Genomic DNA, 25,221 nt, shown 5'->3' on the forward strand with positions numbered 1-25,221 from the left:
CTTTATAGACAAACTTAAAATACAAATTAGCTCAAATTAAAAGATTTAATGCTTCCATCCCACTACTGGCCCTTTCCTGTCCCATCGTCACCGTAAGACCTATATGTATTGGTCCGATATAAAGCAACTTGTAAAAAAAAAATTGTTTTCGTGATAAATGCGTAAAAGACATGACCGATAACAGTTGTTAACTCTTTAGAAATAAAGGCTGAAGCAAATGTGACATACTAAAATTAAGTAAGAATGTGATTCACCTCAAGATATGACAGAATACATCACTGATTTCAGGGATAGTTTATGTTTTCTTTTGTCTAGTTAAATTTCAGAATATTCCCATGTAAATTTGTAGGAAGGTCATTATAATTTCTCTATAAAATGTGCTTGAAATGTTTTCATGATGCTTATACGGTTAGGTTGGGTGATGCTGTTTGAAGAAGAAAACTGAAACGTTTGCCACAGAGGCCTCTGGAGTGATACTACAGTTTTTTCAGATTGAAATTAAACTTACACTTTCACGTAGTGTCGAATTTAGAAAAATAATAAACGGGTAAGCCGTAGTGTGGATATCATCTGCAATAGGGCAAGTTTTGAACAAACTGATTGCCGTTTCATACCAATTTTAATTTTTTCCTGACTTCTATGAAAAATCTGATATAACGACAATCCTCTATAACGAGTAAATTTTTCGCTGTTATGAATTCTCACTATAATAGACTTCTACTGTATATGCTTATTATATTCCTCACATTGTATTATGAAGTCTAATAATTTACTGCATAACACTTATTGAATAAAGGAGTAAAAAGGAGCTGACCAAATGTGCAAGCATGTGATTTAATTCAAATAATCATGTTCAGTAATGTAATGGTGGTGTCGTATTTTTATACGTACTGTGTTCATTCACAAAGGAGCTGACCAAATGTGCAAGCATGTGATTTAATTCAAATAATCATGTTCAGTAATGTAATGGTGGTGTCGTATTTTTATACGTACTGTGTTCATTCACAAGTTCTGCCATTTCCTTCCATTGGTATCTACCACAATGTTATCATCATAAAATATGTCTGACTTATCGTTGTCGAGATTTGTAATGAGTAATTACTAACAAGGTATATTAACTTCTGTTCGTGAAACATCTTCCACGGTAACAATTAACGAAGTGCATGAGGCATCATACACAACCATTAACCCGGCTCAAGGGAGATAAGGTCATCTTCCCTATCCTTCACTTGAGTAATTCTTGTCTGGCGCATCCACGTTGCGGTGCTGGGTATCCTCCACATCAGTAGGCTGGTGTGAAGGAGAGTTAAGTTCAGGTAGGGATCCAGACTCACGGAGTATAACGTGGAACCCATGCCCAGGGTTACGGGTGAAGACCTTAACAGCATCTTAGGCAGAGAAGGAGACCTTCGGAAGGGCGAAGATGGTGGATGAGGCAACCCATCCTCTCTGGGGAAAATTAGAAGAGGAAACCACTGCCTTGTGGAGAAGAGGGATCTTCAAAGGCTAAGGGAGTAAACTCCGAAAGAAAATCCTCAGATGCGTTAGGCTTAGCAGGTCAGCAGATGAGTAAATTTGTACTTGCGTTCAACTCCAATACAAGCCTTGGATGGAAGTTTAAAAATGGAAATGGAATTGACATGTCTCTGACAACAGTTGCACAGTATGATGGTAATGCTGATGTTCATGCAAGTGTTAGATCAGAGAACAAAACCCGATTTGGAACAATAAATATATTAACAATGAATGGAAAGGAAAATGAATTGATTGGCCTAATGGAGAGATAAAAACTCGACATCCTGGGATTGAGTGAAGTAAAATGGAAAGGGAAAGGATTGAAGAAACAAAGAAAGGGGTTCACCCTGTACTGGACGGGCAACAGTAAAGAGAAAAGAAATGGAGTGGGATTTGTAGTGAATCAGAATGTTGAACCAATAGCTGAAGTTAAATATGTAAATGAAATAATTATAACAATGCACATACATGTAAACAAGGAACTACTGAAGATAATAAATGTGTATGCTCCACAGATAGGATGTAGCGTGGAAGAAAAGGAAGAGTTCCTCAATGAACTGGGAACATATATTGTTGGAGATGGGATCATAATAATGGGAGATCTGAATGCTCATGTGGGAAATGATAGAATGGGATATGAGAATGTTCTAGGGTCACATGGGTATGGCGATGGAAATGAAGATGGAGAGAAACTGTTGGACTTTTGTATCAGAAATAACCTGATAATAAAGAACACATGGTTTATGAAGAGGAATAGCCATAAGATCAGCTGATATAGTTGGGATGGACAGTATGGAACACTCATCGATTTTATATTAACAGACCAAGAATGGGAAGATACATCATGAATATAAAGATAATCCCCAGTGAAAGTACGGAAGGTAATCATAGATTATTGATTGTGGAATTAAAACAAGTAAAAATCCCTAAAATTATATTGAAGAAGAAACCAAAGTTCGGGATTTGGGAATTGGAGGAGGAGGATAAGAGCAGGGCATTCCAAGAGTGTATAAAAAGGAAGTTGCCTAACATGGAAATACGAAGTGGAGAAGAAGAGTGGGAAAATTTAACCCTCTACTGCATATTGTTACCGTTAGGTACACCTTCAACTGTACAGTCAATTAAACACATATACCAGCGACGCCTTTTTTTTTTTATTTTTTTATTTTTTTTTTTTTATACATAAGACAAAGCAGCCCTACAACCAAAGGTACTCCTTCCACCCCATTGACATACACGCGTACCAACCACCGTTTATTTTACGTGAGCCCTCCCCATCACATTACCACAGGCTTCAGGAGTACCTCAGGCTCAACCTCAAAGACATTACCAACCTACGGTCGTGCAAGTATACTTGCGCCTTGCAATACGTACCCATGGCCAGTAAGCAGTAATGTTCGGTCTATGAATGTTAAAATCTTAGCGTAATATCGTGAAAAATTGTGTGGGTGTATATATTGTGCCCTATAGTCCCTTTGTCAATGTCAAGCCACTGCTGAAACCTGACCAGGGAGACCATAGTGAACAAACCCTCACCTGCAGGTGAATAACCTTGGCATACAGCTTACCTGTTCGATCCTCTCCATCTGCACCGGCAATACAGCAATTCTTCAGGGGTAACGGGTAAAGAAAGGAAAAGGGGCGACTCAGTAACATAAAATAAAATGGAGAGGACTGAAATTCTAAGGGAAAACTAATACCAACAACACAAACATACATTGAGGTGCAGATTCGTATCAACATCTAATTTATTACAATAAAGAAGGAAATCTAGAATTTACAAATGATCCATCGCATATAATACAAAGGACGTTGTCGTCATACATGAAGCTTGATTTCTTCACGTGGGAGGCATCCTGCTAGATTACATGTCCTGGTGGATGAGTTTCTAGGCATTTTTCCCAAGGCTCCGGCACCAGCTAGCTTAATAACTCCCTCAAGAAAGACAAAGAAAACGGAACCGTTAGACTTTCACAGTCGTAACCTAATTACACATAAACAAAGTAACCCTTCTTTACAGTAAATTTATGCCGCGGTACTCAGAACGAATATAAACTACATTATACATGCACTACTCCTTCTACCGTCCTGGACTCGAACACGAGACTACTCCCTAAACCTTGTGACACATGATTAATCATCTCCTTAGAAACACATGAATAACAAGGTAAATATTACAACAATAGGTTATGTACATCTGTCAATGACACCCATGGTCGTGTAGAAAATCTTTCTTTCCTGCGGCATTCCTAACAGGTCACATCTCTTCGCTCTCCCTTACCAGAAACTCGCATTCTTCCCCCCGGCCGTCAACCCCATGGTGACGTCACTGTGACCGAGATTCTGGCCCCAGACTTCCTTGAGTTAGTATGAATGGAGCGGCCATGTTTAAAGCCATATTTCATAGCTTGATGGTTGTAAACAGACCAAGCTAAGATTCTGTCTTAGCCCGCTCATTCTCTCCTGCGGTGCCTTCTCTTTAAAGAATTACCAGTGACCTTTCACATGTTATGGACTCTGTAGGGTTCGCATTCAACCCCCTCGTATTTTTACACACAAATATACTCGGCACGCTATCAGACTGCACAGCAGTGCTCTAATTGGCACAAATAATCAAATCGCAACTGAATTCATTACACACCATGCTCTTTATGGGCATTATCACTATGCTCTGGGCTAACTACACAATCCTTTCTTAAGGGCTCCTTGGTTCCAGCCCCGCTCCATTCCATACATAGTTCGAGACCATTGAGGCTTATAGAAGACCTTGTACTTTCATTATCTCCTGACTGAGACACTACCGTATATCCTACTACATGCGTTTAACTATTCCCTACTGGCTTGTTCTGGCAAGAAGGAACTTCCTTGTGACTGCTTAAGTCTCATTTAGATGATACTACACGACCTCAAATTCCCTATCGGAAACATACCACTACATAAATCTGACATAAAATGAAGCACTATAAGACAAATTACAAGCAAAGTTACCTACACTACTGAGTTCGAGATCCGGGCATAAATTCTTCCTTTAAGTGCCCGCTGACACCTCATTATGTACATATTGGCAGAAGGCCAAAATTCGTCTATTACGACCCTGAATTTTAACTAGCTGATGCATGCTAATAATGGAAAGATCTAACCTTGGTCCAGTGACATTTCCCAAACAGTTCCCCGACTGGACATTGGTGGCGTAAGCCATCATGATGACATGGTAGACGGGCAATATCACTCGTAGACTGCTAACTGGTGTCATCTTGGTCGGTGGTTGTTTCACTTCAGCGCGTGCAGATGACGTGCTTGCCGCCTCCTTGATGTAATTGATGCGACGGCTGGACTTCGCTGCTGGCCCAGGTTAGCGCCTCGACGTCGTGAAGTGGGTCCTGCGGCTCTGCTTGATGGCTGCTTTGCCGCAGATGAAGGTACATCATCCGGCACACTCGTGACGTAAGAGCACTGTAAGGAAAGTCACATTACAATGTGTTTGGATGTCAATGCCTATAGCTCCCTTCCGATGATTATTTTCACTTGGACTGCTTCTTTCATAGTACTTTCTTTCTCACACCCGTATTTCTGCTGATCAATTAAACTCTGTTCAAGACCGATATTAATACAGGACAGATAGAATGTACATCAGACCTCTGAGCTTACACTAGCATTTATCCTCAGTTTAGAACAATATGAGCCTCAACTTATGCTGCATGACTTTACGTGAATAAATTACAAGCTGAGAAGTATTCTTTCAGACAATCAAGTAAATTTTCACTGAACTAACTTGTTATCAAAGTCACACCAAGTTGTTACTTACAATTCCTGTAGACAATAGATTCGGACTGCTCTGGTCGAAGACAATGATGATCTGCTCCGCACTGGATCGTCATGCGAGTAACAGCTTCTCAGCGTCGATGTACCCAGCAGAATGAAGCTTGCGCTCCCTACGGCTGTATTTATAAATAATCAGACATCCATGCGACAGAGCTCAACGTGTCCGGTTGCTTCACACGTTTGCCCGCGAAGCTGAAAACTCTCCCACGGCCTGATGCACACTTATTTATTCTTCAGTTATGATGTCTTTAATGTCGTGCAACATATCAAAATTTCCAGTGAAATATTCTGCTTGCAGTTTTTTAATGCAATGTTGCAGATTCCCTATGTGGGTGCAGATATTACATAAAATTCGTTTCCCGCCCCTCTAAGTTTCCGCGGGATTTCTCACGTAGATGAACGCGTCCCACGCTAATCTCAAGAGGCTAGCTTGGGTTAATAAATTTTTATGAGTTTCCAAAAACTTCAGGTCTCGTCTGATGCAACTTTCCCACGAGAAGTGCAGCCTCTCAGCCACTCTGACAATAAAATGCCACCCAAGGCAACATTCTTTGTGGTCTCATGTAATTCCTATAATTTATGCTAAAATCCATATTTTCCGAACATGAACTGAATGGTTCAATATATATATATATATATATATCCCATTATGGCAATCCACATCACGTATGAGTGTTAAGCTATCAGCCATAGTTAAGAATATATATCTAAAACACCAAACGTATGTTCAACATTACAGTTTGAAGTATTTTTAAAAACTTTATAATGAGAACGACTGTTCAGAGTAAGAAGGAGATAAGAAAATGGAAATAATAGATGGAGAAAAAGAAGAGAACCCGATAACATGGTTGGAACTTGAAGGGCAGTGAAAGCAATGACCAAAGGTAAAGCAAGTGGAGAGACAAATTCAATGCTGATATGATTAAGGCAGCAGGAAGCATTGGACTACAGTGGCTATACTGAGCCCTCAGTGCCATATGGAAGGATGAAAGGATACCTGAAGATTGGCAACAAGGAAGCATTGTACCACTGTTCAAAAAAGGAAATAGGAAGAAATGTGAAAATTATAGAGGTATAACTCTATTATCACATGGGCTAAAAATAATGGAGAAAGTCATAGACAAAAGACTGAGGGATACAATAGAAACACAGTTAGAGGAAGAACATATGGCTTTAGACCAAATAGATCAAATTGCTAGTGGCTTTACGTTGCACCAACACAGATAGGTCTTATGGAGACGATGGGATAGGAAAGGCCTAGGAATTGGAAGGAAGCGACCGTGGCCTAATTAAGGTACAGCCCCAGCATTTGCCTGGTGTGAAAATGGAAAACCATCTTCAGGGCTGCCGACAGTGGGATTTGAACCGACTATCTCCCGGATGCAAGCTTACAGCTGCGCGCTTGTAACCGCACGGCCAACTCACCCGGTAAATAAATCAACAATAGACTTAATATTTACAGTGTGAATGATAATGGAAAAACATCTGGAAAGGAACAAGGAAATCATATTCGTATTTTTGGATTTGGAAAAAGCTTATGATACAGTTAAGAGAAAACATGTATGGGAATGCCTACTGAAAAGGAATGTACCAAAATCATTAATTAACAAGATAAAAAGGTTGTATCATGAGAATAAAAGTAGTGTACAAGTGCGGAGTGGTGACTGAAACATTTTATACTAAAAAAGGTCTCAAGCAAGGAAGTGTACTGCCGCCATTCTTGTTTATTATATTGATGGATGAAATCATAAAACGTGTAAAACAGAGTATCAGTAGTGATGAAGTGAATGCTTGGTATTTGCAGATGATGTGATTGGGGAAAGGGTGAAAAGGAAGTACAAAGGAGACTGGACATTTGGAATGAAAATCTGAAAGAATTTGAAAGGTAATTAGTAAAAAGAAAACTGTAGTCATGCACTGTGGAAAAGAGAAAAAGAGAAGCCAAGTGAACATAGACGGAGAACGGTTAAAGAATATAGAACAGTTTACATATTTGGGTAGCATTATTAATGGAAGTAATGAAATCAACCCTGAAATTAGTAACAGACTAAGTAAAGGTACAACATTTTATCATCAAGTCGGAGAGCTTTTATGGGATGACAAAGTACCCAAGAGAACGAAATTAACATTATATAAACAGTATTTCATACCAATTGTAACATACAGACTAGAAACGCTGGTAACTAATAAGAGACAATATATTAAGATCCGGGCAGTAGAAATGAAATTTTTAAGAACATCAGTTAAAAAGACAAGAAGAGATAGAATTCAAAATATTAAAATCAGAGAAGAGCTAAATATAGAACTGTTAGTACAGAACATACAGAAAGCAAGACTGAGATGGTTCGGACATGCAAAAACAATGGGAAAGGAACGGGTAGCAAGAAGGGAATTGGAAATAGAAGTTAAGGGAAAGAGACCAGTTGGAAGACCAAGAAGAAGGTGGATGGATTAGATTTGGAAGGACATTAGAGAAGCTGGATTGGATGTGGCAGAAGTAATGAAGCAGGAAATGTGGAAAGACAGAAAGGAGTGGAGGAGGCTGTAACCGTACGTATGTACGATCCCCGAGTTTTTAGGTTAGAAAATTTTCGTATATAGTTTGTTAGGTTAAAATCATGTAATTTTGTTTATTTACCATGTAAAAACGTAATATTATAAGAAGAATGTATAGTTAGGGAATATTGCATATGTTCATCATTATATTTTGTATAAATTTCCGTTTGGGTAAGAGTCTGTAAATATGGCCTAGCCGTAAGGATTGTGCAACTGGGAAAACTGCGACTATATCGGGAAGGACGGTTGAAGTCAGTTGGATGTGTTGCAACAAGTGGCTTGAAAACACGGGGTACGGCAGGTTGTATCGGTTGAAGAATTGGAGTGAATCAATGTGGACATACATGAGTGGACGGTCTATGTCACATCATATACTCGATAGCCAATGCGAGGGCTTTGTTTTGAGCGAGGTTTGTGTTGACAGAGTGACGCGGGAAGAAGTGCCGGTGTGAGCGTTGCTACCACTAAACTTTTCAGGACGCGATTACCACGTGTAGCAAGCACATATAAGTGGGTACGCGTGTGCGGCGAGTCACTCTTGAATGTAGGTATGTAGAAAGAGAACTATGATTTCTATAACTATTAGGTTACCCTGTGATGGGACTAGTTTATTCTCGATACCCGTAACACAAAGACAAAGAATGTTACAAGTGTTTTAATTACCACCTACCGTATTTCACGGCATAATCGTCGCACTTTTTATACCAAAAATTATGAACTTTGTTTTAGACTACTTTATTTTGATGTATAAACGCGAGTATTATGTGCATCTTAAATTTGTATCAAATACAATTTAGTTATAAATACATTTTTTGAGTAATACAAATACTGGTATTAAATATTCATCGTATAATGGTCGCACCCTACAATTTTTTTCGAAAATCTGATTCTGATTCTGATTCTGACTCTGATTCCGATTCTCATTGTGTTTCTGACTCTGATGCTGATACTGTGTGTTTCTCATTTGTACTGGTCTGCGGGAGCGACGTATTTGCGCAGTTTGCTATACGATCTGCTATTGTTGGGAGTATCTGTTACGGAGTGAACATGGTCTAATCTCAATGACTTACCGGCTTTGCAGTGGACTTTCTGTAAAAGAAAGTGTTTGTTTGGAACTTGTCACCCGAGTATGCAGCTTCAGTTGGTGGACATGTAACGCTTTCTGTCCAGCCAGCAATTGTAAAGAATTCAAGACGACGAAGAAGTGTAAATAAGGTTAGGGATGCTGTTAGTAAAGAAGGTTGCATCCATATGTAGAGAAATAGTCGTCGTACTTTTCTCTACCAGATTAGGATTCACGGTAACAGTGGAGTGCAGTGGGGCTCTTACCTGGAGGTATGTTAATAGTAGTGTATAGAGGAAAGGGTGATAGACATAAAGCTGAAAATTACAGGCCAGTAAGTTTGACATGCATTGCATGTAAGCTTTGGGACAGCATTATTTCTGATTATTTTAGACATATTTGTGAAATTAATAACTGGTTCGATAGAAGGCAGTTTGGTTTTAGGAAAGGTTATTCCACTGAATAAACTTGTAGGATTCCAGCAAGATATAGCAGATATCTTGGATTCCGGAGGTCAAATGGACTGTACCGCAATTGACCTGTCTAAAGCATTTGATAGGGTGGATCATGGGAGACTACTGGCAAAAATGAGTGCAATTGGACTATACAAAAGAGTAACTGAATGGGTTGCTATATTTCTAGAAAATAGATCTAGAGTAGGCGAAGCTTTTTCTGACCCTGTAATAATTGAGAGGGGAATTCCTCAAGTCATTATTATTGGACCTTTATGTTTTCTTATATATATAAATGATATGAGTAAACAAGTGGAATCAGAGGTAAGGCTTTTTGCGGATGATGTTATTCTGTATAGAGTAATAAATAAGTTACAAGATTGTGAGCAACTGCAACGTGACCTCGATAATGTTTTGAGATGGACAGCTGGCAATGGTATGTTGATAAATGGGGTTAAAAGTCAGGTTGTGAGTTTCACAAATAGGAAAAGTCCTCTCAGTTTTAATTACTTCGTTGATGGGGTGAAAGTTCCTTTTGGAGATCATTGTAAGTACTTAGGTGTTAATATAAGGAAAGATCTTCATTGGGGTAATCACATAAATGGGATTGTAAATAAAGGCTACAGATCTCTGCACATGGTTATGAGGGTGTTTAGGGGTTGTAGTAAGGATGTAAAGAGAGGGCATATAAGTCTCTGGTAAGACCACAACTAGAGTATGGTTCCAGTGTATGGGACCCTCACCAGGATTTCTTCATTCAAGAACTGGAAAAAATCCAAAGAAAAACAGCTCGATTTGTTCTGGGTGATTTCCGACAAAAGAGTAGCGTAATGAAATTGAAATAATAAGTAAGGTAGTTCAACCTATTCAATACAAATAAATACGAAATGTAGTGTTACATTCCTATTTAATTATAAGTGGAAGCGGTATCGATTTCGACCCCAATCCGGGTTATCATCAGCCGAATAAAACGCAAAAAACAATGCATACATAAGAAAGAAATTAAAGATCAAATCCCCACAAAAACAGATGAAGAGGCAAAATAAAACAACGGGGATAGGCACTGTAAAATTCAGAAGAAGTAGAAGGTAAGTCACTTAAAAGAAGCAAGGCACAATCTTCTGAACAGCAGCAGAGCACACGCAAAGTTCGGCATTGTCTCATAATGTTTACGAGAAGCGGAAAACAGTTAAATGAGCCAGCTTGCATACACTATCAGGCGCAAAGTCACAACACAATCCAACAAATGTGAAGATGCAAAATCGTGCAGAAGCCGAAGACAAGTAGCTCAATTGAAGTAAATTGCCACCTCCCGAAGATCAGCGCGACATATTCAACGTCAGGCACTGTGCTTTCAAACGCCGACTGAACTTGATGAATAGCTTAATGATCCAGTATTTGCTTCGGTCACGAAAATGTACATAAATATATATACATATTAACAGGGAAGAAGGAGTAAGGTTGTACCCCTAGTGTATACACTTTCATGGCAGGGAATATATATATTGATTAAATGTAACATTACTCATTAATTTATTTAAATATTACAGTATTCTTATGTTTTAAATTATTTCACGCATCGCTCTCTATTGAGTTTTGTTATTGAACTGTATTCAGATTGGTTTAAAAATAAAGTTAGTAGTCATAGAGCTGTATGTGGCTGTGTACTCTTCTGTTGCCTAGTGACTCAATTCTTTGACTGGGAACAAGGAATTATGTAGCTCACTGTGCCATTAGGCAGTCGTACAAGCTGAAATGTCCGATGAGTAGAATTATGCTGGACTTTAATTGAAGATAATAGTGAAGTAAATAATTGAAAACTATTTTCTCTGATGTGATGAAATTCTTTCAACTCACTGTTGATTGCAGGTATTTTGTCAATAAGTAGAAAACACTTTTAGTAGGAAATCTTTGTATAGCTTGTGTTAATTTTTCTCCTGCTTGTCTGTATAACTTGGGTTGGTCTTCTCTTTTTTTCAGGCTGGAAAACTGAACACATATCGGTTTTGTGATAATGTTTGGACGTTCATGTTAAATGATGTTGAATTCAGAGAAGTTCATGAAGTTGCTAAAGTTGACAAAGTGAAGATTGTTGCCTGTGATGGAAAGAGTGAGTATTTCTAGCATTTCATACTGCTACTGTGAAAGAAAATTTGCATACTGAAAATTGCTTTCAAGTCATTCTAAAAGGATTAGGTAATATATACTAAGCTGATGAAGGGTTCTCTCAACTAATGGTCTTGTTTCTTTATTATGATGCAGATTAATGTGCAAGATAATTTATTGTTATTATGTTATTGTTTTTACATCCCACTAACTACTTTTGATGGTTTTTGGAAATGCCGAGCTGCCAGAATTTTGTCCCGCAGGAGTTCATTTATGTGCCAATAAATCTACTGGCATGAGGCTGACGCATTTGAGCACCTTCAAATACCACCAGACTGAGCCAGAATCAAACCTGCCAAGTTGGGGTCAGAAGGCCGGCACCTCAACCGTCTGAGCCACTCAGCCTGGCATTATTATTATTATTATTATTATTATTATTATTATTATTATTATTATTATTATTATTATCATTATTATCATCATGTAGTAAGGAAACTTTATGATATTTGTATCAAAATAGTCTCATTTTAGCAGACAAATCAGATAAATTTTCAGTGCTTGAAGATCTTCTAAACTCTTCATTCATATATTGTTTTTGTTATTTCTTATCTGAGTTTTGTAGATGATAACTAATACTCACTCACTCCGTAGGCTTCTGAGGGACGTGAAATTCCCGTGCCAATCTCACAATCCTCTTCCATCCTTTTTGATCTTGAGCCTGCTCCTCCCAGTTGTCAATTTGGAGGGTCCGGCATACCTTGTTGATCTCCTTCTTCAAGGTGCTTCGGGGTCTTCCTGAAGGTCTTTTCTCATTAAGAGATTCCTTGTATGGATCGATCTACTGGTGCTCTGTTATCCTGCTTCCTCAGTACATGTCCAGCCCAGTGCAGTCTGTTGGATTCTATGACACCCATTATAGTGTGTTGTTGAGAGAGGGTGTAAATCTCTTAATTAGATCTTTTCTGCCAGCTTTGAGAGATAGGATTGAACCATGGGCCACATATTTCTCTATGAACTTTATTCTCAAAGACTTATTACAACTGCTGCTGCTCTTTCTTGGTAATACTCCATGTCTCGGAACCATACAGAGTACTGGTCGTATGATTGTATTGTAGATAATCATTTTTGCATTCCTTGTTAAAAACTTGGAGCCTAATATAGGGCTCATAGAGTCAAATGCCTTCAGTCTCTGTACAACCATGTAATGTCTTTTTATAATTTACCCATAAGCCAATTTTTACTGCCATTTCTCTAGTTCCACAAATAACTGCCTAATTTCTAATTCATTGCAGCCAATAAGAACAATATCATCTGCATATGCAAGGACTTTATGTTGTCTCCCCAGTATGATGCCAGCAGGTACAAGAGCTAATTTCCTGATAATCTTCTCCAGTGCAATGTTGAATAGAAGAGGAGATAGTGCTCCCATTGTCTCAGACCAGTTTTATTCTGAAAGGAACATCTTCTGCCCGTGAGCAAAACACAGCTAACATTACCATCCATATACAGTTTGCACATGTTAATTTTATGGGAAAGCTATACTCCATCATGATGTTCCACAGCCCTTCTCTATGGATTGAATCATATGCCTTGAAGAAATCTATCAAGATATAATGAACCGACTCCTTGTGTTCCCACACCTTATCATTAATAGTCTTAATCGCAAACATGTTGTCTGTAGAGGATTTGTTACTATGAAAACCGTTCTGATAGTTCCCAATAACATTTTCAGTTAATGGTTTTAAATGCTGTAAAGGAATAAAAGACAGAATTTTTGTAGGCTGTGTTTACAAGAGATATGCCACGATGATTTTGAAGTTCTTCCTTATCCCTTCCTTTATGAATTGGGACAATAAGTGATTCCAGCCATTCTTTTGGAATAACTTCATCGTGCCATATCCTTAGAATGATCTTATATATATGTATATATATATATATGTATTTATGTAATCTTTCTCCACTGTATTTAATAAGCTCAGCAGGAATGTTGTCACTACCTGAAGCTTTATTGTTTTTTAAATGTATAATACTTTGTAATACCTCTTGATATGATGGCTCTGGTATTTGCTCTTCTGATGGGGAACTAGATGGTTTACCAATGCAGGTTTCTGGATCATCACAATTCAGCAAGGAATCGAAGTATTGCTTACAGCAATTTAATAATTTGTCCTGATCAGCAATTAAATTTCCAGACTTATCTCTCATGATACTCGATCGTGGTTGAAATCATTTTTTGATCGTGTTGACAGTTCCATACATCTTGTAGATGTTCCTGTTTCTGTAGTCATCTTGGATTGATTCTATTTGTTGCCTCAGGTAGACTTTTTTCTTTCTACGAATTAATTTACTACATTCTGTTTTTCTCTGTATAGTTCCTCAACATCTTCATTCTTATTAGACTGCAGCCACTTATTACACCATATTGCCACTTCATTAACTGCATCTTGACATGCCTCATTGAACCATTTCTTTTTCTTACTAACACCTTTTGGTATCACTTTCATTGCTACTGTTGTCATGATTTGTTCCGCGTTATTCCACATTTGTTCACAAACTTTGTCATTTGTTTCATCAGTGTCTTCCGTAGGATCTTCTCCCAGAATATCAAATCTGTTTGCAGTTTCCACATTATACTTTAATCTTTCATCTTCCTGCTTCAGTTTCTCAGTGTCAACTTTGCATCTTTCCTCAGTCTGTGACTTACAAGAGGTTTTCAATTTAATTTTAACAGAAGCAATTATTATATTGTGATCAGATCCTATCTCAGCTCCTCTGTAAGCTCTGATATTAGTTATGGAGCTTCTATATCTTTTATCAATTAGTACATGATCTCTCTAATTGGCAGTCTTACAGTCACATGAATACCATATTTCCTTAGGTATTTGTTTATGTGGGAAAGTGGTTCTCCGCACATTCTTGTTTGTGGATGTAGCGAAATTGATTAGTCTAATGGCATTATTATTGTTTTCATCATCCAGACTTTCCCTTCCTATTGTTGGTGCAAAAATTTCTTCCTTTCCAACTATTGCATTGAAATCACCCCAAATCATTTTGACATCATGTTTGGGTAATTTATTCCACAGTTCTAACAAATCCTCATAAAAGGAGTCTTTAATGTGATTATCCTTGTCATTTGTGGGGGCATGGCAGTTCACCAGTGTTATGTTAAACCATTTAGAATGTACCGCAAATAGCATAGTCTTTCATTCATATGTTCAAATGACAGCACTGACGATACTAGTGCATTTTGGACACAAAATGCAGTACCAAATTCGTGGGGTCCAGTTTCTTTACCACTCTAAAATAGTGTATACTTCTCCATGTCCTGTATACCATTACCTGTTATCTAGTCTCTTGAATTGCAGCAATTCCCACTCTATACTTCTCCAGCTGTTGACTGAGGATTTTGAAGAATCCAGGTTTATGCAGGGTTCGTACATTCCAAGTTCTTATTTGTAAAGCCAATTTCCTTTGCAGGGTCGTCATATTTTGATATCCATTCTTATTCATCCGAGGCAAATGTGAGATATTCGTAACAACCTGTTTTTGGTATGCAATAGAGCCATTAACCCTATGTGCAACCCCCATCCTGGAAGGCCAGAGACTTTTCTGTCAGGGTTGCCATACCTTAGCCGAGTAGTCCCAGTTTTAAGGCGCCAGGTACTCGCCCTCACCCCTTCTATGAGAATAGGGTTTGCTGGTTATAATGTATAGTAGGTGGTCCATCAGCTAAATATTTCTTGAGTTTCAGCAGGTACACTTACTCGACATGGGTGCACTCCCCAAGGTTCTCAACTAGCCGATGCTTGGTATATCCATTCAGGTCTTTAATGGAGTGGTTTCCCGTTCCCTTCTCCATCCTATGCCGTTGGCCATCTAGTGGCTCTTCCGTCTTTAGGAGCAGTTTCTCACTCCAAGGGCAAGAGAGTGCCCTTCCTTCTACCCTCTCATTCGCCCTCCTAGGAGTCCGTTGGCATTTGGTAGAAGGTAGTCTCCTTATACCGGGAGATAGTCGGGCCCTGCATTTGTTAGCCGCCTGTATATAATATATATACAACCATTCCCCCCTCTCTACGACGGGGAAGTGAATGTCAGGATTTCACCGTCATTGAAACTAAGACCAAAAGGCATTTCCCAGTTTTTCTAGTTCTTTTGAGAGGAACTGATAACTAATATGAGAAAGAATACTGAAAATTAGATCTAATTTTCCTGTACACTGGTTGACAGCAGTGATGTAACAGTTCAGCTATCCACAGATTTAACACTCATTACCAGACCATATCTATGCACATATCCCTGAAAACCAGGCATTTTCTGCAATACAGTATTTACATATGTTTCTTGCTTATGACACCCCCCACCCTTTTTTTTTTTTCTTTTCTTTTTTTGATGAAAAATTTTCCTTTTAAAATCAAGTCTCTAGTGATTACTAATTAACTGTTCATATGTTTCAGATGTAAGTGAAGAAACAGCCCCCTCTAGGCGGTGATTCTTTCCTGTAAGTATTAACTTTTTTTATCTGTTTTGAATTTTTCGCAACAATTCGGCGAACGTTTTTCCAACCTGAAAATAAAAATGAACGTATTAAGTTAATTTGTCATTAATTTGAGTATTAAAGTTAAAATATTACACTTGCAAAAAATTATCGCTTTGTTGTGAAATGCGGACTTACCGGTACACAATTTATTCCAAATCTTCGGTGTCGCTATCGCAGGTTTCGCTATCTGATGTGCCGTCCTCGCCTCTGTTAATACCAGTATCAGATTCTTCGTCTCCCTGCCACACTGCATCATCTTCGGAACCGTCTAGTGCATTCGAAATCCCAGTCCTTTTGAAGCTCTTGGAGACTAGTTCAGGTGGTATAAGATCCCACGAGCATAACAAGTCCAAGGGTGGACGCCTGATATTTCCGGCGGGCGTCAATTGCTGGTCGCCGCTCATCATCCACTCGTAAAATGGACGTAAGCGATCTTTAAAGGGTTTATTAACACATACGTCTAGTGGCTGCAAAGCAGATGTTAGGCCACCAGGAATGACTATCTGCCGTGTCTTATTTGTAGTGAGAATTTGCTTCACTTCGTTCACGAGGTGACCTCGGAAACTATCTAAAACAAGCAGAGCTGGTTGTTTTAGTAGTGCACCAGGTCTTCTATTCCCCACAGTTTTAACCCAATCCAGCATGAGTTCTACGTCCATCCAACCCTTTGGTTGCACTCGTACATGAATTCCACGGGGAAACTGTATATTCTTAGGCATCATTTTCCTCTTGAAAATGATGTAAGGCGGCAACTTTCTCCCGTCAGCTGTAATGGCTAGCATTGCCGTGCATCGCAACTTCTCACTACCGCTGGTTTTCATTAATACACTCCGTGATCCTTTTAGCGCAATAGTGCTGTTGCGAGGCATATCAAAAAAGATTGGAGTCTGATCGGCATTACCGATTTGAGAAAGCAAGTACGAAGTTTCCTTGCGCAAACGTATGACAAATCGGTGAAAATTTACAATCTTGTCCGTGTAATCAGCAGGCAACTTTTAGCTTAGTGTTGTTCTCCTTCGCACTGACAGATTGTGTCGTCGCATGAACCCCTTAATCCACACACGAGTCGCCTCAAACTGAGTTACCGGTATGTTGTGTTTGCGCGCTCACTCCTGTCCCTTAATTTGTAACATTTCATATGATACACTGCAGCCATTGTTACGTATTTCACTGACGAACCTAAACACTTCTTCATCAATTATAGGAAACTTCCCTGTTTTAGGACCTCTAAACGCGCGTCTAGAAGGGTTTGTGCTTTTTAGCTTGTTTTTTACTTTCCACCAGTCACGCACCAACTTTTCACTCACAGAAAATTTTCTTTCTGCAGCTCTGTTCCCGTGCTGTTCAGCGAAGGCAATTACGCTTAGCTTGAAGCCCACAGAATAGTTTCTATATTTACCCATAATCGCTTATAAATGCTTCACACGTTAATGTTTTGCGATATAAATGACTTTCCGTAATTGTTCACTATTAAAACAAATTATTTCTGCAAACACCCAAAACACAAATTAAAAACTTAAATTCTCACGCACACATGTCTACAGTAATCACGTAAATCTGAAACAAATAAATGCATCTGTGATCTGTCCATTCCAGAGCAGCCAATACTGTTAGAAAGCAAGGAAGCATGCAACAATTTATCAGTTTAGCTCGTTGGTTGCGACACACTACTGCGCTTGCGGAAAGCTCGCAAACCGGAGCTCTAGCTAGCGCGGTGTAGATCTACTGTATAGCTGACTGTATTCCGAGACGTCAGTAACAAACATTCATTTTTTTTCAATTTCTTTTAAACATACGGTAATTAGGTTAATATTTCTTCCCAGTTATTGATGATTTTACATTACATTACTGACGAGTTTATAAAATAAAACTTTAATAGCATTGGATAATAATTATCTTGACTGCTTGGATAAAAGTTTTCATCCCATGCCCGGACACTTATGACGTAGTAGTAAGATAAGAGTCTAGCGATGACAACTGAGACATCGTAAATAATTGAGCTGAATAATTCCGTGGAAATCTGCGTTATCGTCTTGGATTTCACTTCGTGCGCAATAACACAGGAGCCGGCCCCATGGTGTAGGGGTAGCGTGCTTGCCTCTTACACGGAGGCCTCGGGTTCAATTCACGGCCGGGTCAGGGAATTTTACCTGTACCTGAGGGCTGGTTCGAGGTCCATTCAACCTACCTAGCCGGTATTTCCTGGCGACGTTGCCGATAAGCGATAACTTACAGCCTTACGTATTTCAAATGGGAACTCATAACATGTAGGTGGTTAATAAATAGTACACTGTCTCGCGACCACGTTGTCAAACTGCCGATAGTCTACCGGTAAGCCATGCGTCGTACATATACCGGTATTATTTATTTATACGTTGTGCAACATGTCGCAAACGTGACTGTGTTGCCAAATTGCCCATAAACCATACACGTATTTAAATTGCGCATTCATGTGCAACTTACGTTGCAGTTCCATTTACCTTTTAACCAGATTAGTGAACAAAATTTGGACGTGCGACGCTTATGTAATTAAAGGTTTAAAGTCCGATTTTTGTATTGAAAATAAAGGATGCGACGATTACGCGGTGGCGACGATTATGCCGTGAAATACGGTATTCAATACAAAGAGAGATCTAGTAATTAAGAATTAAATCTAATTGTATTAATTACAGAGGCATGTTTTGCCCATTATAAGGGCATCTTCAGCCTTAATCTCAAACCTGTAAGGTGAATAATTAGGATCCTGATTGCTCTTACAAATCGTAAAATGAGGATATTGATACAGGTGTTTAACATAAACATGTCCTTGGTTAAAACTGTGGTAACAAGCTGCATGTCACAAGTTCTACAAGGTTATATTCCTTGGAGTGCAGAATGGAATCTGGTTTAATGCACCTAATACTTGTTGAGGGTGTAAGAAAAATAATTTGGAACATGAACAGCTCAATCTTTATAAAGAAGTAGGAAAAAGTAAAGCTGCTAAACTGTTGAAGTTGTTAAAGATGTTAATTTTGTATGTTAAGATAAGTCAACAGTCTTCTTTAAGTACGTTGTAGAAGCAAAGAAGGGTATTCGACTGTCTGTAGTCATATTTTAGCTTCAAGGAGCGAAAGTCGAAGGTATAAATGAACATACACATAACGTTGTTTTTTTCTTTAACTAACCTTTTCTTTAACTGATTTGCATCATTACAGACAAAGGGACGTTACACCACAAGCTCTAATCAACATGAAAATACGTACATTTCAATACGGACCAACACATTCGCAGCCGATGACGACACGTATGTGTCATGACTCCACTTTCCGCATTGTTGATGCTGATGTATTCGGCGAAAGTTGTACTTACATCTCGCAACTGTGACTGTGTAGCTAAACTCCCCATAAGCCATATACATATTTAAATTGTGCTTTCATATGCAATTTGCATTGCAATTCTGCTTACCTTTTAAGCGGCTTGGGGAACAAAATTTGAATATGCGATGATTATGCGACGAAATTTTAAAATCAAATTTTTATATTGAAAATAAAGGATGCAACCATTACGGTGTGGCAACGATTGTGATGTGAAATATGGTAGTCTTTTGTGCTAGATTGGGCAGAGCCATACTAACAAAATGTGTATGCCCCCATGTTTCTGTGTTCATTTGTTCATCTTTGTAACTTCCTTTTAAATCCTAAGATTGTTTCTTCTCCAACTGTGACTTCCTCCCATCTCCTGTGGGAAAGTTACTTTTGAGAACCGTGATCTCGCCATGTTGATAATCCGTGATGACATGACGTCAGCCGAAGATGCCGCTCCAGCTGACGAATGCACGTCTAGAATAGTTTGTGTTTTTTAGCCTGTCTTTTAATTTTCACCACTCACTGAAAATTTTCTTTTCTCAGCTCTGTTTCCATGCTGTTCAGCAAAGATAATTATGTTTAGCTTAAAGCCTGCAGAATAGTTTCTGTAATTACCCATGATCACAAATAAATGCTTCACACGTAAATGTGTTGCTGTGTAAATTACTGTCGCTACAGTAACTATTCAGTATTATTGTATTAAAAAACAAAATATTTCTACAAACACTCCGAAAACAAAATAAAACTTAAATTCTCATGCATAGATGTCTACAGTAGAGTAATAATGTTACTCAAAAACAAACACATGTATCTGTACATTCCAGAGCAGTTGATACTTCCACGAGAGTATCTAATAAACACGAAAGGGGAAAAATTGACATACCCCCAGGACGTGGAAAGGCCCACTTGTAGTAAATTACAAGGGTTGCAAGCACGGGTGTATTGACTGGTAAATTTCCCAATACCGGAATGTTCAATTACGTGTTATAGCCGACCATAAGAATGTGGCCCATGGTGACTAATTACATTCATCTTACTATAATCTATCAGCTATACAATCGCTATTAAGCAGGTTCATCAACAGCTGATGATGACCTATTTACAGGTCGAAACCGGTACTGTCTTTTAATGTAAATATTCTATACACTTTGTAAAATAAAGTATTGATTAGGTGGACAACTCATCCTTCATACTTATGTACATTCATCTTGATGTTTACCAGTGATAAGAACAAATATTAACTTTTTTTGTGAATTGGATTCTCAGTGACTCATTTTGTTGCCGTTTGCCTGTGCATTCTGATACCAATGTAACCCGTGGCTGCAAGGCTTTGAAAGCCATTCTAGAAAACAAATGTGCACGGTGCCGGTATTTCCCAGCAATACTGCCAACATGCGATAACTTACTTATTTTCAAATGAGAACTCATAATATCACAGGTGAATAAATTGCACATTGTCTCATGACCACGTTGTCAAACTACAAATCATGCTGCTTTTCTTTGAACTTTTTTCCAGGTAGGTGGAGGAAGAATTTATTTTTAAAGCTAACAATTGAACACATTTTATTGAAGAAAACAAATACCGGTAATATGAAAGAACGATAATTTTGTGTAGACAGTTACATGGTAGTGAAACGGAAGGTCTTGGAACAGAACTGTGCAGTTGCAGTTAGCCTGATATTGTACTCAGTATACCACAAATAAACAGAAACCATTATGGAGTGGATAGAAAGATATGTGATATATCAAAATGTTTTCAGTGGTGATTTTAGTTATATCTAATCCACAATAGGCAATACCTGTTATGTGTTAGCAGCAAAATTGCCACTAAGTATATTTTATTAACGTTCTGTAGAATTTTTCTCTACAATTGTATGAGCTGATTTATACTTCCAAAAAGTACAATTTATCATCATTGCCGTACAAGATACAAAACCTTTATTGCGCACTATGTCATGAATACTTAGGGTATATAAAGTCTGAATGATAACTTACATATAGTTATAATGTCTACTGTGTATGTGTGTGTGAAAGAGAAACCAGTTGGAAGTAGGATTGGTTAGGAAGCAGTCATGTCATTCAGCATTTTACTGTAATTAAAGCGAGAAACCATTCAAAGATGCGTATGCCCTTTGTGTGGAACGGAATGAAGCACTTTGCACATGCTGTACAGACTACTCCACAGCATTGTCTGGGATATGCATCACAAAGTAGTCTCGCCCATCGTACCGCAGACTTTCATATGCGCGACCTTCGCGTGAAAGTGATGGGTGCCCTTCTCTCCTCATCTCCATGCCATAGGACTAGATGTAGCATTGTTCCACTTCCCGATAATTTCTACTAATGTCAAGCCACTGAAATAAATGTGAATCGAATAAACAGCTCTATTCATATAAGAGATAAAATTTCCTACCACCACCAAGAAGAAGAAGAATACATATCACAAAACTGGTATATGAGTTTAAATTGGATGCGCAGCAACGAAGGGTTGTTATGTCATTAACATACCATTCAATACCGAATTGATACACACACAAGGGATTTGACAACGGATCCATCTAGCATTGCGAATTTGCAACACCAGAAATATGTATGTCTCACAAGTTATTAATTGTAAAAGGACTCATGCTACATTCAAACTCTGATGAATTTACTTCCTGGATTTCCTAAAAAAGGTTTATTATTTCTAAATCATAAAATTATATGCGGAATCTTACCTCTTATGGAACGCCATTTTGATAGCTGGAACACATTCGAACTTCAAACATACAGCCTCGTCAACAGTCAAGCAGTGACTATTGATTAACAGGCCAGAAACAGAGCACAACACTTCCCTTTAGCGAATATGCACGCAATTTTCATTCTCTTAATGGAAAACAACTTCATACATTGTACAAAACAAGCAATGGCATGCCATTGCACATATGCAACGCTAGGTGTTCGTGGGTTAATTTCTATTCTTTAATCTTAAGCACATTCTTCTTGAGCAGATTGTAATGGTAACTTTGTCTTTCAAGTCAGTTATAAGGAGTCTATGGTCACTGTCCAAGGATGCAAATGGTATGACTTTTGTGTGTCTTACCCTTCCTCCAATGTGTCTGTCAATTATCATATAATCAATAACTGATTTGCTTCTTTCATCTGAGCCATATCTGGTGATCTTGTGGCTGTTCCTTTTCCTGAAGAAAGTGTTCTTTATGGAAAGGTTGTTTCTTACACAGAAGTCTAATAGATGTACTCCCTCAGTATTTCTTCCTCCTTACCCAAAAGTGCTCATCACCTCTTCATAGCCTGATCTGTCGTCTCCAACATGAGCATTCAAATCCTCCATTACCATGAAGTTTTCCTGGATTTGATCTTCCTGCTCATGGAAGAATTCTCTCATCACTACGTCCTTGTTAGCATGCGGTTGTACAATTGTGAAGCTAGTTTTCCCATCATTTACTCTGGCTTCAATAATTCTATTGCTGATTCAGGTGACATCTGTAATGGCATCAATGTCCATGTGCAGAACCAGACCCATACCATTTTGCCTCGTTCTTGTGTCCATGCCACTGCAATTTTTAACCTTCCCCCCCAACTTTTGTAAATTTACCTCTTTCTATTTTGTTGTACTTAGTCCAAGTGTACCTATTTTTCTTCTCTCCATCATATCCACTATCTCTTCAATCTTTCCACAGTCAGTTTTATGACATTCACATTTCCCACTCGTAATCCATTCTAGCCCAGCTCAAGTCCAGTCCTTGTACGTTCTTCACATTTTGAGTTCTTTCTCACGTTTCCAGGATGAGCTTCAGACTTTACCAAAGGATCTACATTTGGTTTAACTTCTGATCTGAGGTTGTTCTTTATCTTGAAAGCAATAAATTAGTACTCAAACTACTGACTTGCCAAGCCTAACGCAGATGATTTTATTGCATGGAATGTATATTATTAAATAATTTTTCAGATGAGCACTAATTAGGTACTGAGCAATACTTTTGAAACATTTATCACAGATAGTTTATGAAGGGAACATAACCTCAATATGGAAACCCAAGAGCAGTAGTCAATATTGAATATTAGATTACAGTAGTTAAAAGTTACCTATATAAATAGTCCGTTATCGGACATTATAAATTTTCCATTCGGGACAACTGTTTCAGATTCCCTATGGGAATCAACATCTATAACATCTGATAGCCAAGCAGGCATCAATTTTTGGTAAAGAGACAAAATCTCTCATAGTGCATTGACATTGCCGGTGGCTCCAAGTAGCCTACGCCAACTCCAGATCTCAGTCTATTCAAGGACTTCCAGATCATCCATTCTTTGGCATGGGCAGGAGGTAGAGTTTCAGAAAATCTTATCATCCAGGGGGAAGGTAGGATGTTGCCCTCTATAATTGCAACCTGGCTTTTTCATTAGTAGTTCTTGGTTACAGATGTTACCTGTTGGATGTCTTTGTTGAAATAAGGTACACTGGGTGAGTTGGCCATGCGGTTAGGGGCGCACAGCTGTGCGCTTGCATCTGGGAGATAGTAGGTTCGAACCCCACTGTCAGAGGCCTGAAGATGGTTTTCCGTGGTGTCCCATTTTCGCACCAGGCAAATGATGCGGCTGTATCTTTAATTAAGGCCACGACTGCTTCCTTCACACTCCTAGGCCTTTCCCATCCCATCGTCACCTTAAGATCTGTGTCATTGTGATGTAAAACAAATTGTAAAAATAAAAATAAAATGAAATAAGATATTGTGACTATAACCAAAAATATTGCTGAAATCCTTGTGATTGTGATATAATGTCTGAAATTAAGGATAGAAATTTTGAGGAGGGAAATAGGTATTGTTTTATTACCTCATGTTCACTGTAAATGATCTCTCTATAAATTAATTTATTAATTGTGACTTCATTTAAATTATTTATAATGCTCTTTCTAATTGCTGTATTGTTTTTCAGGTGTTTTCTGCAATGGCTGTGTTTATGAAGATGGGAAGAATTTTTGCTGTGGAGAGTGATTATTTCTTAAAAGACTGCTTTGTCTGCCTGTCATTTCTGTTGTGAGATACATTTAGTCAACTTTGTGTGTGTGTGTGTGTTATGTAAGTTCATTGATATTGAAGTGTAAATGTAATGGCTAATTATATATAATATAATATTCTGCATTCTTTTCTTTTATAATTTTATGATAAACAAACCCAATAGTATAACAGCCCTTATGGTCATTTGCCTACCTGGTGACTGCTACTCAGCCCGAAGGCCTCTATGTTACTAGGTGATGCATGGTCAGTCCGACATATCCTCTCGTCTTTCTAGACCAGGGCCGCTATCTCACCAGCAGTAACTCATCAGTTGTAATAATCACGTAGGTTGAGTGTCCCTCGAACCATCCCCATAGATTCGGGTAAAAATCCTTCCTCTGGTCAGGAATAGAATGTGGGGCCTCTGGGTGAGAGGCAGGCAGGGGTAACACCCCTAGACCGTGGGGCCAGCAATAATTTTATGCTATGCATGCAAAATATCATCAAGGAATTGAATTCTGTAATTTGGATGATCGATTTTCTAAATTGTTATCTTGGGAACACATACAGTAGTTTATGACCACAAAATATAGATTTCATGTTTCCGTATTGACAGCTAAATTAATATTCTTAATATAGCAACGATTTATTGTTGAACAGTATCCTTATTCAATACCTTATGGTTAATGTGAATTTTAAAAACTTAAATTTCACATTCGTCACATCTATACATGTTTCTATCCTAATTGGTTCATCTTCAGTAGATTGCTAAAATTTACATTACCGGTACATATTGTAGTTAAAAACATTTAAAATGTTAAAATAT

General features: G+C 38.3%; 1 protein-coding gene across 2 annotated transcripts in view; it reads left to right on the top strand.

The window, feature by feature from the left end:
- The window catches only part of TfIIA-S (Transcription-factor-IIA-S), a 62,380-nt gene extending 37,845 nt beyond the window's left edge, over positions 1 to 24,535 (top strand). The window contains exons 3-5 of one of the 2 annotated variants that reach the window (XM_067148866.2): positions 11,389 to 11,518; positions 15,969 to 16,012; positions 24,334 to 24,535. In XM_067148866.2, the coding sequence (XP_067004967.1) occupies positions 11,389 to 11,518; positions 15,969 to 16,003 (165 nt within the window). In that variant the 3' untranslated portion in view covers positions 16,004 to 16,012; positions 24,334 to 24,535. Of the gene's footprint in view, positions 1 to 11,388; positions 11,533 to 15,968; positions 16,013 to 24,333 lie in introns of those variants that run through there. The other variant, XM_067148867.2, reaches the window with a different exon arrangement.
- Positions 24,536 to 25,221: the final 686 nt, after the last annotated feature.

Source organism: Anabrus simplex, chromosome 1 (assembly GCF_040414725.1).
Source record: "Anabrus simplex isolate iqAnaSimp1 chromosome 1, ASM4041472v1, whole genome shotgun sequence".
Lineage (NCBI taxonomy): Eukaryota > Metazoa > Arthropoda > Insecta > Orthoptera > Tettigoniidae > Anabrus > Anabrus simplex.